Here is a 19,111-nt window from a genome sequence, read left to right as displayed (position 1 = left end):
AAATAATGATATAATTTTAAAAAATAGTAAAAAAGTGATGTGATATGCGTTAAACAATAAAATATAATACAATAATTTATCATTGTTGCTACAATTGCATTACACACAAATATTATTTTTCCTTCGCACACAATTCTTTAAAATTTTTTAAATATATCTAGAGATTTCTTTTTTATTTGTCACCCAATTATATTCGTTAGAATAAAATTAGAAAAATTTTGAAATTTAATAAATTACAGGGAATTAATCCACATCGTAAGGGTATACAAGTGCCAAAGTTCCCTGTCGCCTCGACTTCAAAGCCACCCGCGATAAGTCTCACACCATGTGTCTGGGCAATTGTTCAATGTTGTTCGCCTAATAACAGTCGCTTGGTAAAGTGTTTCGAATCGATGGGCTGCCCCGGAGTTAATTGGGATCCTAACCCATGCAGAGATTCCGTCACAAATGCTGCCAGAACAGAAGTCATAAAGTTTTATACCAACGCGTCAAATCAATAACATTCGTAATAAGAATCGTCCTTCGTCCTTCGATAGAGAAATACCAATTAGACAGAGAAAAAACGAGGGGGGAGAGAGAGAGAGAGAGAGAGAGAGAGAGAGAGAGAGAGAGAGAGAGAGAGAGAGAGAGAGAAGAGGAGAGGAAAGTCTCTCTTCGAAATTAACAGAAGATCGAATAGAAAGATTCAAGTTACTGCGAATCAATTTGTAAGTGTGTGTGACTTTTCTATCTGCTCTGTACAAATATTTGTATTGCTGGATGAAAGAGCTCAGTAAGTAGACTTATTGTTAGATGTTTGTGGAACGAAAAATCTTGATACTGTTACTGATCATGATATCAGAAATAATTTTTAGTAAAGATTAAGCAAGATTAAGCCGGAAATTGCATAAAAATTATAAATTTTTATGATATAAACAAATATTTCATAAATAGTGGAATAAACATATATAATACAGTACAACATATATTTTAATAAAAATAAAAAACACTGAATGTGCTAAAACCGATATACTAATATTAATATAATAAAATTCAATATAAATTTTAAGATATATTTTTCTATTATATTTTTTGTATAACGTAAATATAAATGCGCTGAAAAATATTTATAAATATTACACCGCATACGTGCAAATACATTTCACTGGAATATAAAAATGAAAATTTATATTTTAAACAATATCGATCTTTTATTATACATCCAGCGATACAATTATTTATAATGGTTGAATATCTACAAATTATCATTACTGCATGAGAAAAATTAATATTCATAAAACATATTTTGAAGAAAGTTAAACTAAGGACGAAGAAGTTGTAACTAAAAGTCAAATAAAATTCATTACACTATCTTTGACGTGTTTAAGTCATCAATGTAACAATGTTAATATATATACTATAACGAAGATTACTATAAGATTAATATATAATATAAGATTTTATATATAACATATATTGTATATTATCTAGAAAAAACAGCTATTTTATAATAATAATCACCGAAAACTATTTTTCTATCCGCTTATTTGAATGATAGTGCACATTAAGTAGACATTTATACATAGTGTGTTTATATATATAATCTAAGAGACATTTATTATAAAAACGTCAACTTTTAAAATGTAGCAAACAGTATTTATCTTAAATAATCTTAGAAACCGATAACATAAGTTTCATAAATAATCAATTATTTAATATTGACCAATAGCCAATAGCCAATATTATATCTAGCATGTAAAATTACGTGTAGTTGTAAAAAAATGAACAAAAAAAGAACAAGAAAACATGACATCTCGTTTGTCACGACGTTTGCATGCGCAAACATGGCGTGCGAAAGCGAGTGCGCGCTTAATTACTGTAAATTTTTTTGTACGTAGGCAGCAAGAGCGTTATACTTTTGCAGCTTTTCCACATGTGATATAGAAGGTAGACTCTAGTACATTGTAATCAGACGAATATTTATGTAACGTGCGCAGAGAGATAGCAATAAAGTTGTCTGGACTTGTATAACCCAAAATATCTGTCTGCATTTTCGCTTCGCGCGACGATCAAACTTCGTTACGGATGCAAAATTTGATTATCTCGCGGCGACATATTGACATGTTTTCCCGCTCTTTGGGATCACATCGTAAAAAAAAAAAAAAAAAAAAAAAAAACAAAATATAGAAAAATCGTATATGCACGTAATATTTTTAATCCTTTCAAAGTTCTTCCTCTACCGATACTCACTGTTGTAACAAAAATCGCATAAATTAATAATAGAAATTAAATCTGATATCTGTTGCTTCAAATATTTGGACGATCGTAATTTATCTTTTAACTTGAATTAAGTTTCGAAAAAGTAATTTCGGAAGAAATATTTCAAATTTCCATTTATTTAATTAAGATAAATTATAATCTCTATTTTGACAAAATTTTAATTTAAACTATAGCTGATGAAATTTATTATAATATTAAGAATTAGAATATTGTAAAAACTCGCGATAAATTTTTCCTAATTAAAAATATTTCTACTAATAAGAAAATATTTTGTATTATTAAAATAATTGAAAACTTTGAATTAAGAATGACATTTGGAGTGCCTCCGAGAGAAAGAAGGGTCTTTAGCTGATGATAAATTCCCGTATTTATTATAATCGCCAATAATATATAACGTGTCGGCTCTTCCAACCATGTTATATTTAATATTTATACATCTTTCTATTTGATTTCTTTTGTTCTCAGCGTTTTGTATATCCGCTAACGAAGCTATTCAACATTTAAGAGCCTGCAAACGTTTCCCGCGTTCAATCAGTCGCATTGTAAATCTAAAGGTGCCACCTTCGCATCTCGACACGTGGTAAGGTAAAAGCAAATACGTACGTAGTCAACTATTGACGCGAGCAACCACTTTGGATAATGCATTACGTGTCGCTCTAGTTGCAATCGTCAATGCACTCGGTACAGAATTACTTCAAAAATTGAAAACATTACTTTCTATCCGAATGTTTCTCAAATAATTTTTTTCTGTGACGTGTTAAAAAATCGTTGCAAATATTTGTGTTTGTCGCTTTGTAATCTTTTTTATCAATATTGCCTATTAATAATCAAAATTCATATCAAATAATTTTCGTTAATTATTATTGTTTGCTCGTAAATTTTTTAATACAAATACATACAAGTATTAACTGACTATTTTATTTCGTGCAAATAAAAATACTGTAAGAGTTTTTATTTGAAAATTTATGTTTCATCAGTCGACACGCGCACTCCTTTTAGCACTCGTGCGCGAATTATGCTAAACACGGTGGCGCATCTAATCACTTAACAACGCGGTCAAGGTAAACGGGTATTGTTCCCGCGTTTAGTTTTTCTCCTATGTATTACACTTCCTTCATCAATATTCGAGTAATATAAATGATAGTTTGTACAATATCTGACACATATGACATAATTCGCAAACGTACATAAGTGTAATAATACCTACATAATAGTGTAAGAATTTTTCTTCTTAAACTGTGTTGTTTGTTTATTGTATATTTTATTTACTTCTACCTCTTGTCCTGTTTAATTTTTTTAAGAAAAAAAATATACACAATACGTACATAGATTTAGATGATGCATATTATGGTTCAAATATTACGGATCATTTTCACGATTTTAATTTCAAGATAATTCAATATATAACGCAGTTGACTATTCTTCCATTTAAACATACATATAATGCATGTTAAAATAAATCAAACATTTTTGTGATTTTTTTGTTTGTATCTTTCGTGAATGCTCATTTTTTTCTTTCAATATTCAGAAAGTTTAATAGTCAAAAAGTAATTAAACAATGATACACATCAGATTGTAAAACATTTTTTTTCAATAAAATATATATTTACCATCACTAACAAACTTTATTAACTGATTACGTATTTTTATTATTACTTAGCCAATTTATTATCAATAAATTTATTAAATAAAATTAAAAATTTTAATTTAATTACAGACTTTATTTCAATAATTTTTTTTTGCTAACATTGTTATAATTTATTAATAATAGATACAATCAACTATAATTTTTTTTAATACTAGAACAATTAGATTTATAATATTATCACCAAGAAGTAATGCAAATATGAAACATAATGCAGAAATTAATATTCAGAACATTAAATCAGAAGATAATATAAGAGGCACTACACGTATAAAGATGCTATAAATAATAATGAGATTTTTTAGAGCAATTCATATATTTTATCAAGATGGTTTTTTTGTAGTTCAATTCTTGATAAAATTATACAATGTACACTTCAAATAAACTAATTCCTTTCATATTTTATGCTTATAATTTTATAATTAAATAATTTACATAAACAAGTAGGTTATAGTTAACTACTAAAATATGAGTGAAAAATAAAGTAACACTAAAAATTTTTAGAACATTTAATATTTTTATTCTTCTATTAATTTTATTTTTTTTAAATAAATAATAATGATATATAATTGTACGTATGTAAAAGTAAATAATTAAAAAAAAATTAGAAAATTAGAAAGATATATTATAAGCTAGCAATTTCAGGGTCCCTACTCAAATCTTGTAAAAAAATTCTCTGATTTTCCAGATATTTTTGCTCAAAATTCCAAGTAAAAAAAATATTTTCAAAACTTTTTAATACAACTTTCTCTAAATAAATTTTTTTTATTACAGTCAAAATTATTTGTTTAATCTTATCAAGAACTCTAAAACTATCAAAAATAAAGCCAAAACTCAACAATTAATGAATTTCTACAAAATAAAACGCTAATTTCACATACACAGCTGCCTGTTTACAAGATAAACGTCAAAATTATTAAAAAAAGAATTTTCAAAAAAATTTCGTGAATCTCAATAAAATTCCATGAGACTTCCCTGATTTTTCCAGATACAAAAGAAATCCCAGAATATTCCCGGTTTTCCAAAAAGTAACACTCTGAATTTTATTAGATTAAATTGTTATTACTACTAAAAAATATTAATATTAAAATTAATTAATTTTTATATAAGTAAAGAAACTTATTGTTAGACTATGAAAATATATATAATCTTATAATCAGATTTATCATCAAATGTTTTCACATTCGCGTTTGCGTCCATAAGTTGTTTGTTCCTTTTCTTGATTGTACCGAATACTAGCATTTGACCAGATTCCATGTTTGCTACAGTAAATGGAGATTTTAATACAATGCATAAAAAAGTAATTAAAATAAAACGTTCGCGTTTGCTGTTTGTTTCCGCGTTTATTCGCTAATGTATACCACCCTAGAAGAAGAACACAATATACAATATATTTCATATTGTATTGCTTTTATCGTAAAATGTAATAATTATTAATCTAAACTTGACTTTAATGAACTCTTAATTAATCAATAAATATTCTTATTTTGTAAAAATGTCTTTTATGTTTTATTGTAAAGGAGATGAATTAAAATCGACCCGAAAAAGCCATTTAATTCCAAACACTGATATGTAACACATCTTATACGAGAGAGAGAGAGAGAGAGAGAGAAAGAGAGAGAGAGAGAGAGAGAGAGAGAATCTTCTGTCTAAAGTTTCCTCCCACGTACACATAAACCTCAATAACAGACTGTTGACAGCGTGTCGACGACAGGTGCACATGCAGCACCCTTAAAGATCATTCCCGAGGCTATTGTCTTCTCGCTACGTCTATCTCGATACACATTCAAGATGCACTTTTTCCAAGCTGCCCTATTCTTATATCTTTTCGCGATTCACCTGTCTTTTTCTTCAATGCTTTTTTCTTCAGTCTGCTTTGTGGAAACTCAACGAGATAATACAATTCATAAGACTCGACTATAATGCGATTCGCAACGTTTCCATTAAAGACCCACCAGGCTTTCGTGAGAAGAAGTTACAATATCTTTAATTCACAAAAGATTTCTCTTTTGATGTTAATATAATCTTTTTGATGTTACATTACTGCAGGAGATGTAATTACATGGTGTTTAATAGACATCATATCGCAGTAATTTTTGTAAAATAATGTTATATATACATATGCAGGTTAATTTCTTCTTAACTAAATACAGAAAATTTAAGAGGCTATTATTTGGGTTATTTTATGAAGAAAATGTCCTAAAGTGTTTTATTTTTAAAACAAAAACAGAGTGTCAAATTTGAGAAAGAAAAATTGAAAATTTCAAAAATCTAAGAAAACACTTAGATATTTTATTTAAATTTGGTGTGCGTATATGTAGTATTAAAAATCACTTTTCAGTAGTGGTGAAACAATTTTAAATCCACTAGAGTAAATCCACGTATATGAATAAACCATATTAAGTTTTGTTAATGAAAGAAAGGTACCACTGTTTTTTTCCGAGTTTAACGATTTTTTTTTTAATCCAAATTAAAACAAAACTAAACAAAAACTGCCTCTTGTGTTTTTTTATGCGGTTAACCATTTTCGTTTTAATTTCAATTTTTTACTTGAATTCGAAAATGTGACTAATACTGCATAAAAAAACCAATAGTTTTTGTTAAGTTTTAATTCGGGATTGTAAAAAAATTGTTAACTTATTGTTAGAAAAAAACAGTGACATATTATTTTTTCATTAAAGAAACGTAATATGGTTACCCATGTACGCACATCCCTGATAGATATAAAAACGTCTTATCAGTACTGAAAATGGTTTTCTCTTATATACAAACAGTATACTACTGCTAAAGTTTTCTTAATTTTAAATAAAACCGATTTTTCATTTTTTTTAATTGATTCCTCGCAGACTATTATTTTAAATATAAAATATTAAGTTATTAAATTGAATTAATAAAGCAGATTATTATGCATGTATATATATATATATATATTGTTATATAAAATAATTGCTATGAGAAAGATTCAAAGATTGAGAGAGAAAGAGAAAGAGAGATAAAATACGTCATTAATTGAAAAAAAAAAATCGAGCGAACGCAACAGTACCTTTCCATTGAAGGCGCGAAAAAGCTCTCTATTTTCTTTTCTCTCGCAATCACATTTCTCATCTTCTTGTCTCAACTTTGCAAACACGGGCGAACGCGCGTTCTGTCGTCGCTCTGATGCATCCACGAGCAAATAGATAACTCGCGCGATGCCCTGCATCGGGAGGTGCGCACCTGAAGTGACAAACAGTCCACCAACACGTGCCACCTTTGTGTCGGCAGAATGCTTTTGTTGAACCGCGCTGCTATTGTTCCGCTAAAAGAACCATCTAACGCGTCGAGTTTTGAACGGTTTTCTTGGTCGCGTTGTATTCGCGATTGAAATTCCACATTATCTTCAAAATAAATCCAAATTAAATCGTCTCATCCCTATCGCGAGAAATATTAAATTTATTTCCATATGTCTCTGTGTGCATGGATATTTATTAATTTATATATGTATGTATATTTATTAATAACTTAAGGTCCAGAAAATAGCATCGTGAATCATTATTTAGCGATCGGTTTCGATAAATAAAAAATTCGATATGGGCACATTCTTTTCCTTTAAAGAAATAAATTAATTCATATAAATATATTTTCTTTGTATCAAATACAACAGACAATATATTTTAATTATTATTAATGATTTTAGTATTAATTTATTTACCTAGTATACATTTTTGCTAATAAAGCATTAATCTAATTTTGATTTCACGAATTGTGTCAGAGTTTACTTTGATGAATGCTGTACTCGTAGTTACGAGATGCAGAGACATGTATCCATCATTTTTCTCGTTTATAAAATATGAACAAAATCGAATAGCGAATACTGTAAGAAAACATCTCAGATTTTCTCATACTGTTAAAACTGTGTTAGAATCTACCATGCATTATTGTTCGCAAACGTGCACATCTACGACTATCGAGCGAATCAAGAATTTCGATACATTTTATTATTTTTGGTTTACGTTCTTATATAACGGCATTTTAACAAGACATTATAATTTTTACTTCAATATGTATATATGTATTATTTATATCTTATTTTACTATTAGATTAATCCTTCAAATTATCTTAATAATCATTGGATGTAAAAATTTACTTTTAATATCGTTGTCAAACGTAAATTTTTTTAACAAAAAATTTACATGTAAAATCAAAGATTTCGATATATTTTATTGCTTCTGGTTTATGTTCTTATATAATAAGGATATTTTAATTTTCACTTCAATATATGAATATGTATACATTTATTTTACTACTATTAAACCTTCAAATATTATCTAATCATTGGCGGTAAAAATTTACTTTGAATATCGTTGTCAAATATTTTTTAACACAAATAACTTGTACGTAAAATCGGGACAAACAACATTCCAGGGATGCAACAATCTCGCGAGTGTGCGCACAATCGAGAGGGCAAGCACTCTCACGCGGTATCGAGATATATCTCCTACAGTAATCGCAAATACGCAACGAGCAAATAACGGCAGGTAACAGTGCGACGAGACGAGTCGTCGTCGTCGTCGTCGTCGTCGTCGTCGTATCGAGGAAGAAGAGGAAAATAAGGGTGGAAGAGTAAATATACATAGTGTGCGATCTCCCCGCCTTGTTCCTCCCGCGATTCAATTCCACGCGCACAGCCTTGTGCTGTTATTCCTTTCCCTCGAAATAACATCGATAACCGTGAGAGGCCTCGATATTCGCGTATCGAGATTCCGATCGTTCAACGTCACCTTCCACACTAGTTTGATCGACAGGTAAACGTTCCCCGATTGTTTTGCGTGCGTGACAGTGTGGGTTTCCGGTCCGCGGTTCCTTCCTTTGATCGCAATCTTGAGGGTGAAACGTGTACGTCACGAGCTGCCACCGGAAATAGGCAACGGAGCAAAATTTTTCAAGCGGAAGTGCCAGGAAAATGGTCGTTTTTTAAGTATGTTTTTAAGCGTAACTCTCGCTTTAGCGAGAGAGATAGAGAAAGGGATATTAATTCACGGAAAGAGTATCTTAACTGCAAAAGTGGGCGAATATATATTTTAATAATTCTTGACTGTAATATATATCTGAGAGATGTACATAAGAAATGACAACGTTTTATAAAAGTATAAAAAATACATTTAAATTTGTTTCAAAATCCGTCCGATTTTGTAATAAAAAAAGTTTATAATAAAAATAAATATTTGCAAATGTAATTTTGCAAAACTCGTGCAATGATATGAGAACGCAAAGCTCAGAAATTAATAATAAAAAAAGCAGATTATCCCTTTTTATTTCTAGCTTTTTAAAGCTCACTAATATAAATATTTTTCTAAATACCTTTGCTTTTATCTCAATCTTTTTTTAAATGAAAAAGTTTCTAGAAAATATTTTAAAAAGCCATTTTAATCTCTTAAATGTTTTTTAGATATCTTTTTTGACTTCTTTTATAACTTTGTGCTATATTACTGTTTTTTTAATCGATAAATAATTATCCAAGATCTTTAAAAAAAATGAAAAAGTTCTAGAAAATATTTAAAAAAGCTGTTCTAATCTCTTAAGTGCCTTTCTAGATATCTTTTTAGACTTCTTTTAAAACGTTGCGCTATATTGCTGTTTTTTAATCGATAAAAAATTATCTAAGATTATTGTTTTGCTACTATAATGACATATTATAAATATTAAAATATTTGGTTTCTTTCGGATGTATTACACATCCTGTTAGCTCTCTCATTATTCATTTACGCGTTTAAGATTGTTTAATAAAACAGACTCACCACCATCACTGCGCTGCGCGATGCCTCTCTTGTCCCCTTTTCCCATATTTTCTTCTCCCGCTACTCCCTTTAGGATGAGATGCTCGTTCCTTGGGTCCCACCTGAAACCCAATTGCAAAATATTTCGTTATTCGAGTACGCTCGCTCTCTGTGTATGTAAAATGAGCGTATATGTACGAGTGCATCTGACTATTCGTGGTAGTGACACGGTTCTTTTTATTCCTCCATGTAAACACGGTCCCTGTTTTCCGCATTGATATACATATAAAGCCGGTCGCAAAAGGCAAATGAGATACCGACTGCGCGATATGAAATTGCGATCGTTTTACGATTGTGAAAAAATCCCGTTAGTACACGTGTTCATTGTATTTATAGAGATCGATCATGATGTTAAGTTTGATATAATTTTTGAATAAAATAACATTCGATGTATTTGATATTAGAATAATATAAACAGAAGATATTTGTATATATATACTTGATTTAATAGTTATATTTGTTAAACGTTATCGTTTGTAATCAAATATTACATAATATTATAATTCAATTTAATTTAATTAGGTCAGTGATTTTATAGAATTATTATTCTATTAGATTAATAATTTTACAAATTGCTGATCGATACTTTCTGGTAAGTATTAATTTATATTAATATTTATAATATTCTAATAATCGCCACCATATATAATCAATTTATGTGTCTGACATTATATTTGTAAATATCAAAAAAATATGCAAAAATTATTACATACAAAAATGTTATATATATTATACATAATAAAAAAATATAGATTATTAATATTTTTAATATATCACACATAATAATTTATTATTTTTACATTGAGATCAACATTTTCTGAAACATAGACCTTGACCTAAAAAAAAAAATATTTTTTGTAATCAATGTTTCACTTAAATAAATATATTAAAGATAGAAAATAGAAATATTTCTCCTGTGACATTCTGATATTAAAACATTATAAGTATAATTATATCATAAGCACTTGGATAAATTTATTTCTCCAAATTAGTCTCATCTTCGATTTCAAATATACATGTTTATTTATCATTCGACATAATCTCGCAGCGTGGTGATACACCGAAGGCCCGAAGGGAGCCATTTTGCCGTCTGCCATAGGGAAAAGCCAATAATGTCGCATTTCACGGAATGAAGATTTATCGCGCGTCATTAAATGCGTTCAATTTTCTTACAAATTTCTCCCGGGAAAGATTTTATCGCGGACACGACTCAAAAGTATGGATACAGAACGGTTATAGTTATCCTTTACTATTACTGCCGGCTTGATTTATCTTCCACATACGAACGCAACAATAATCTTCGTGAAAAAAAATAAGCTTTTGAAGGATCAGAGACTCTCGTAAAAATATAATACGAGCAACTCTCTTTCTCCCTCTCTCTCTCTCTTTCCGCCTGTAACTACGGTTTAAAGCCGACGCAAACGTGATACCTATACTCACGAGCGAGATATTACACGCCAGTGAAGAGGAGGATAAGAGGATAGGAACAGAGAACCTTGTCCGCAATTTTTAAATTTCGTGAACCTTTGTGCCGTCGTCTCCTCTTCCAAGCCGGATCGAATTTATACGCACATATCACTGTGAGGCAATCGGTGATACATTGGCATGCACCTGCTACCGAAGCGATACTGTGTTAACAATTCTTAATTATTGAAAAATATATGGCGCACGATATAATTGTATAACGAGATAATTTAAGGCGATACTGTAATTTTCGATTATTTAAAATATAAAAAGCCGTATCGATCTGTTGATATAATTATCGTGATATTTTTAGTAATTAAAAATACTGGCGAACAGAGATACAAAATATCTCAGATTCACGAAGCATCTGGAAGGAAATGTTCGCGCATTACTGACACATGCAACATCTACGTATTATGCCAGTCACGTGCTATCGGCGAACAGAACGACTCTGTTAATAAAACAAAACGGCGACGCGTGATTCCATTTTTCCTACAACGTGATCCATAACTTCGCGAGAATGTAAAAGAAAGCAAAATGGAAAAGATCAACGCAATGAAACGTGAATTCTACATTTTTCTTGCTTTTCGGCAATAAATCATCTATATTTATTTACGAACTAGAAATGATGGTCAAACATAATCACGTACTTTATTATTGTTCTGAAAATACGTTTATTTACCTATGTCTAATACATGGTATGAAATGTACGAAAATATGGTTAATCACCAAATTGAAACAAGGGATACGTTTAATTGATTTCAAAAGATATTAAAATACATATACATATATATGTCTATAAAATAAATATATAAATATAAATTCATGTAAATATATTGTATATTATTATATTTATATGTATCTTCTTTTAAATGTACAATTTATATTCTAATAAAAAAATATATATATAATATATATATATATATATATATATATATTTTATAGTATATATAAAAATATTCTATAAAATATATACAGCAAAAATAATTTTTAGGGATTTGAAAAGAAAATGCGCAAAATTACAGTTGGTTGTACTAGCTTTGTTTATCTTTCTCTATATGTGATTTCGGTAATTAAAACGTAAATTAAAGGATAAATATTATTACAGTATAGAGATGTGACGATCCTAAGTTTTCGAACCACTAGGGAAACGAGTATTGATAGGGCCCAGCGTACTCACACGCTAAACGATCGAGAATATAGCGTGCCATTCCGACTGAAAGTTTCGCAACGCTATTACGGCGCTTCGGAACGAATAAGTAACGAGTTTACGCTCGCAGGTCGCAGGATTTCAATTTCGTGTCGAAAACTTATTGGTACACTATTGCCGTATTCTCCGCCCTCGCTCGTAACGAACTGCATTGAACCAAAAGTTGACTACGTATTACATGAGATGAATAATCATGATAACAGAAATGAAATAATATTTAAATTTAAAAAGAGAGCGCAAGAAGAAGAAAATTTTTTCTAATAATTTGTATATTTTTACTACTTTCTTATACTATTAAAGAAAAAGTAAAAGCATTTTTTTGTTATCAATATAATTCAAAATATTTTCAAAATGTCTTCTTTCATTAATTTATATGCACTCTAGAATATTCTACAATATTTTTTTCTAATTTGTATTTTATATCTTGATAATCTTTTCTTTTTGAAAGCTCTTCACTAAAATTTATGAGAGAATTCTACGAAAATTAAAGTACGTTTTTATATTTCAATATCCTCTTCAAAGCTAAAATGCAATTTTTCTCTATGCATTTTCTGTGAAAATAAAAAAAAAAACATTTCTCTCTAAATTATATTTGCTTACAGTATGCTTAATATTAATTTTTTAGCCAATTCTATTTACAAGGAAGACTATATAATATACATATATATATATATATATATATATATATTTTTCTTTTCTTAATAATTTTTATAATTTTCCTATATGTATATCTTTCAGAGAGTAAGATATATACGTATTTTTTTAACGCGCGTCTGTACTATTCGCAGAATAAAAAGAAATATCATATCCAAAGCTCTCATTCGAAATATTGACCTTTTCAACAGTCTCGAGTAAGCACACTCAGTCTGATGTTGTATATATAAGGCGGATTTAACGATCGTGGTACATATAATAAAAAGGGAGCATGCAAACGACTTATTTTTATGATCAGCGGTTTTATCAATGTGTACAAGCGCATATTTCTTCTATTCGCCGTAGTAGCTATTTTTTAAAAGCTCTTTTTATGTGAAAAAATCGACCGTGTACTAGTTATCACGAAGAGATCGCTAAACACTAAATCGAAATCAAATCCAATATTTTTGTGCGTCGATAATTAGTATCATCTGATTAATTGTAGATATATATATTATAATCATCGAAAAATTTATTAAATATATTTTTATTGAATATTAATTATTAAATATCAATTATTTAATATAACTGTCTATTTGCAATTTTCTAAATATTTATAAGAAATTTTCATTTTATCGATGAAAAAGAGAGATAAAGAGAGAAATATCTCTCATTTATTAATTCATTTAAAATTACTATAAAGCTTTAATATATTAATAAAGAGTAAAAAGAGAGCGTGAAAGAAACTGTCGTGAAAGAAATTGAATCCTCGTACTCGAATGTGTCGTAAAAATATCCTGACCTCAGCAAGCTTATCAAAAAGCAGCTATATGACGCGACCCAAGTTCTTCTTCCTTCTCGACTTAGCTCCGCGAAAGAGGATTTTCCAATCCTACTTGCTACGATCTCGCTGCCGCGTTTGTAGCGAGTTGATAAGGAATCGGAGACGAAGACGGAGACGGAGACGGCTCTGTGAAGGCTCCGATACCTCGGTGAAAGACATCAACGGGGGAGCCTTCATTAAACTGGTCGACCGATCGAGAAACGAGACGACGTAATCGCAAGATGAAATCCTCGCTACAGAGATCCTACGATGCGTACGTTCTAGAAAAGGTAGGCCAGGAAGAGCGCGTACGAGAACGGCGAGATCGAGAGGATGGAGATCGTTTTGCTATCGAGAATTTCGCAATTTCCGGCTGAATCCGACAATTTCCTCTCGGCGACGCGTTCGTCGCACGCGGCGTGAAGCTTCTCGTACGATCTACCGAACAGTTGGTTTAATTTATGTTATAAGATCGCCAACTAGAATTGAAGAGCCAAATTCCAGGGACGAACTGAAGGCATCCAAGGATCAAAGAAATGTAACACTCATAGTACTTTGTAGCGATTGACTGTAGGATTTGTGTGCAATAACCATCGCATTTTTCTCGATTTGTTTTTCATCTTAAGTGTTTTTTCTAAACTTATATGAGAAAAATATTATTAATACATGAATTAATTATAATACATATATAGTATATAAATATAAACAGTGTATAATGATATATAATAATATAATTAATATTTTGTTTAAGACATGAGAAATAATAATTATTAATTACACTAGATTATATTAATTATTAATACGCAGATATAATTATCTACATCAAGCTACATCAATTAAACTTAAATTTTATATAAGAAAACACATTTTTTTGTGTTCTTACTAATATTTGCTCCGCGAATTAAATTCATTTATACGTAATTGCTACGAGCGAGTTATTATGGGGAAGCGAGGGATTAATATTGTCCAACGAACGAAAGACGGATGCCGATATCTTATCATTGGAAAATTAATTGGATTTTTTCGAAATAATTTTCGAGATTATTGAGAATCTTGTGCATTCGCGGGATAACGCAGATTGACTTAACGACCGTGCTGATAAATCAAGCAAGACTGAGCCCCGAATGCGTCGCTGAACCAAACTTGATAATACTGGGCACCTTGCGAGGATCAATAAATCGTGAAATTTATGCTGATCCCCTTCAACCCTTTCTCTCTTCAAGCATGGAAACTCTCGGCGTGATATGTAGAACTATATGGAAGGTTCGAGTTAAACGTTAGGTTGTAAACAGAAATTCGCCAGAATTTCGTGCCGCCATTTTGGGCAAGCTCGTAACAAACGATCTTTCGCAATATCGGCTATTCTTATGCAAAACGCCTGCCATTGTCCTTTTACAACATCGCGTTACGCTCTTTCACATAAATTATAAAACGTATATAGCAGAATCATTCTATCTCAAAGCGAATTGCTTGTTATCAAATGTAATATTAATATACATGTATAGAATATATATACATATACATATATGGGAGTTATACGCATATATACAAGTATGTAATTTCTTCCTTTCACTATAAATTCCATGAATTTCTGCGTTGCGTTATCAAGTATTTATGACATGAACGCGTCATCAAAAATTGTATTAATTAATCTCAACTAAATTTGTTCGCATTGTTTCATAAATATTGTATATATTATATATAAATATATGTATACAAGTATATAATTACGAGAAAACTGTTGCACATTATATTATTTTAATATCTCTCTAATGTAATATATGTATAAAGTTTGTTTCATGAAAATATTATAAACTATTATATGTGAAGTGTCGTCTATTTTCAACTTAATTATATTGTATAAATGAGCATGAATTAAAATCACGCGAAATAAAGACATATATAATCAATCAATTAATTACTCTTGCAATCTTTTTTTCATTATTATAATTTATACATAATACTATTCTACTTAAAAAAGATCAGCGAATATATAATTGTTTGCACATAAGTATTTATAATGTTCCAAGAAATCTTAATTTTATCAGCATAATTTTATCGAATAAAAATCTTGTCGTCCGTTTGAGTAAATCGCGGGAAACAAATATTTTCGATTCCAAGAATTTACTGTGCCTCAAGCTTATCGAGGAAAATATTCCTTTCATTTCTCGTTTCTCTATTCATACCGGAAGTTAAAATCAACTAAAAGCAATCCTTCAAACTTTTATTCTTTCCTCTCTTTCATTGTTTCCTTATTCGATAGAGACTTTCTTTTTATCCTGACAATTGTTTCATTTTAATATTCCCTGCGATTTTTTTCATTCTTTATTATATTCTTATTATTTGATTAAATAAGTTTTAAGTGACATTTTATGAATTATACGTAACCATTATTCCATTACCGATTGAATACTACTCTGTTAATTGTAATTTCTATCAATTTCACATTTGTCTCAATATTAATAACGTAAAAACGTCGATATAAACGTTTTACATTGATATCTCAAAGCAATTAAAGGAATACTTTGAAGTTAATATTACTATTCAAGCGAAAAATAATAATAATCATTCTACGATTAATAGTAGAAAAATTATCTCGTAACCTATTTTTTATATACTTTATATTCATTTATTTGTTGAAAGAGAAATTTTGCTAAAATTTCCTAATTTTTAAATCGACTTTCCGTTCTCTCATGTATTCTTCTTTATTATTTTTCGTAGCCTAAATGACTTCACATAAGTATAACGAGTGTGACCGACAAATTTTTTATCTTTTTCGGCAACGCTCGAAACTAAATAATATTTCGCGAAATTAAGAGATTTAGCGAAAATTCGTAAATTCGTATTTGTTCGATACTTCGATAAGCAGAAACTGGAGTTAATAGCGCTCGCTCACCTTTATCTTTCGTTGCGATTCGTCAGGGGCATGTCGTCGAGAGCTCCTAACTTCCGTCACAGCACGACTAGCAGTCCGCCACTCTCGATCCGGTCTTTTTCGGCGATTATGCGTGCCGAAAAGAGGGTAAATATCCCCTCCTCCCCCCCACACGGATGATGCGCGATTGATGATGTTACACCTGTACTTATTCGTTCATCGCGACCTTCTCTTTCTTTCTTTCTCTCTCTCGCTCTCGCTCTCTTTCACCTTCTCTCTCTCTCTCTCTCTCTCTCTTTTTCTCTTTCTATTTTCACTCGCTCATTATCGCGCGTTACGTTAAAACCGAGTCGGCTTTCTCCCTGATCAAATGGACCGTCCTATCAAATGTACATATCTGTTGCCATCTTAGATTTTGCGTCCCGCAGGATGTTCAGACGTGAACGGTTCTCGGGACCGACCGGCACCGACTGAACTCCTGCCGAATGCCAACCCGGATGACGACCATCGTGCTCCTGCGCTCACGACCCCATGGACGAAAGACGTGACATTGAGCGCCCTCTGTCATTGATACTTTAGAAACGGAGTGACCGATAATGCAGAATTTCTCATGTCGATATAATTCACAGTTCCCTACCAACATCGAATAAAACTCTTGCCGATATATTTTAATATAAATTGTCTGTCATTTTTACATCGTACTGGCTATAATATACAATTGTAATTTAATTAACTTTAATTAATACAATTACCTAACATGGAATTAATTTTAGAAATGTTAATGGCACATTGATTTTTTGTTAATATATGTTATCATTATTATTATCAACAATTTTAATTTCATGTACCTCTTTATTGTTTTTATATTTATCAATAAATGCAGTTATTTGAAACAAAATTCAGAATTTAGTAACATTTATGAAAAAAATGATTAAATTGTATTTATAGACATCACAATAATATAAATTTAATTTACCAGAAATTCAAGAATTTAATATTTTCTAAAATTGTTTATTCTAAAAAGATCTCTATTTTACTAGCTACTGATACAATTACTAAGCTCTTATCGATAAAGTAAATGTTAATAGAGTGTACTTGCAAGTTAATAAATGACATCAGTTGATAAATTGATTAAATTAAATTAGATTAAATAATAGAAAGATTGAAAAATATTGTTAAAAATTTAATGTTTAAAAAATCATATGAACTGATGCAAATATTATACAAATAAATTTTGTTCATTACTAATTTATCGACTACAAATAACGATAAGATAAGTAATTAATTAAACAGAAAACAATCTATAATATTTTGATTGTTATAGCATTATTGTAATATTTAATAATATATGAGATTATAAATGTAGCAATTTATAAAAAGAAGATAATCAGAAGGAAATCATAATTAATAAAATTGAGAAAATATGATGAATATTGTTAACATTTTATAAAGAGTCACAATTATAATTTAGTATAATTGTATAATTTAGTTATTTTTCTTTCTTTACATATTTAATTTAATATTTTTTATATTTTTAATTTATGTATCTTTTACATATTTAATTTAATTTAATAATTTTATTTTATATTAATTTTATAGTAACTGTTATATTAATTTAATTTAACAATTTTATTTTATATTTGATTTAACAGTTATATTCGTTTTTAAACATTTATCTTATTTTTATATTTACCAAGAATTGAAAAATGTATTGTTAATGAAAATTTTCAAAAAGATTATATATATATATATATATATATATATATATATACATATATAGCGATCAAGTTTAATAAAAATTTTATAACGCATTCGTCACTAGAATCTACAATTAAAATGTAATAAATATTAAAACCGGATGATGATATTGACTTCATTGTAGTACAGAATATACATATTTGCACTGTAATATCGATGTCTAAATATAAATGCAATAATTGTTCAAATCAAAAGGATTAAAAAAATATATTCATCACTTTCCTACTTGCATATCTTTTTCTACCTGTGAAACTATAAAGTTCTTATTTTATCTGCTTCTACATTATTACGTCTGAAAGAATCACAGCGAAGGAGAGATGTAAAATAGTCCACGATGAAAGCCTCAAAGTTCAAACTGGAGAAAGAAACTTGAATCAACGAAATCTTTAATCATCATTCATAGAGAAATATTTGCAAAGTAATAATCGTGACGAAATATTCATTAATTCTCGATATTGAGCTCACTTTCGTCCTTTCGCCGGTTAGATCGAAATAAGGAAACCGAAGAGAAAACGCACTGTCCTCCGGCGAATGCGATTCATAATTCATGATCCGTTACGTACCTATCCTACAGGGTGACTCGGCACAGCTTCGGGCCATTATATACATTGATACTTTCGCAGAAAG

General features: G+C 29.6%; 2 protein-coding genes across 5 annotated transcripts in view; one reads left to right on the top strand and one right to left on the bottom strand.

The window, feature by feature from the left end:
• Nucleotides 1–2,132, top strand: part of LOC140676019 (uncharacterized) — a 44,550-nt gene extending 42,418 nt beyond the window's left edge. For all 4 annotated transcript variants that reach the window (XM_072910619.1, XM_072910616.1, XM_072910617.1 and 1 more), the window contains exon 5: nt 240–2,132. In XM_072910619.1, coding sequence (XP_072766720.1) covers nt 240–500 — 261 coding nt within the window. In that variant the 3' untranslated portion in view covers nt 501–2,132. The remainder of the gene's footprint in view (nt 1–239) is intronic.
• The window catches only part of LOC140662969 (uncharacterized), a 99,247-nt gene extending 82,031 nt beyond the window's left edge, over nt 1–17,216 (bottom strand). Inside the window, exons 1-2 of the mRNA XM_072886766.1 lie at nt 16,748–17,216; nt 9,683–9,783 (exon numbers count right to left, since the gene is read on the bottom strand). Of these exons, the coding sequence (XP_072742867.1) occupies nt 9,683–9,728 (46 nt within the window). The 5' untranslated portion in view covers nt 9,729–9,783; nt 16,748–17,216. The remainder of the gene's footprint in view (nt 1–9,682; nt 9,784–16,747) is intronic.
• Nucleotides 17,217–19,111: the final 1,895 nt, after the last annotated feature.

This window comes from Anoplolepis gracilipes, chromosome 2 (assembly GCF_047496725.1).
Source record: "Anoplolepis gracilipes chromosome 2, ASM4749672v1, whole genome shotgun sequence".
Taxonomy (NCBI): Eukaryota; Metazoa; Arthropoda; class Insecta; order Hymenoptera; family Formicidae; genus Anoplolepis; species Anoplolepis gracilipes.
Note: the sequence above shows the minus strand (reverse complement) of the source record. Positions and strands in the feature narration are given on the sequence as shown.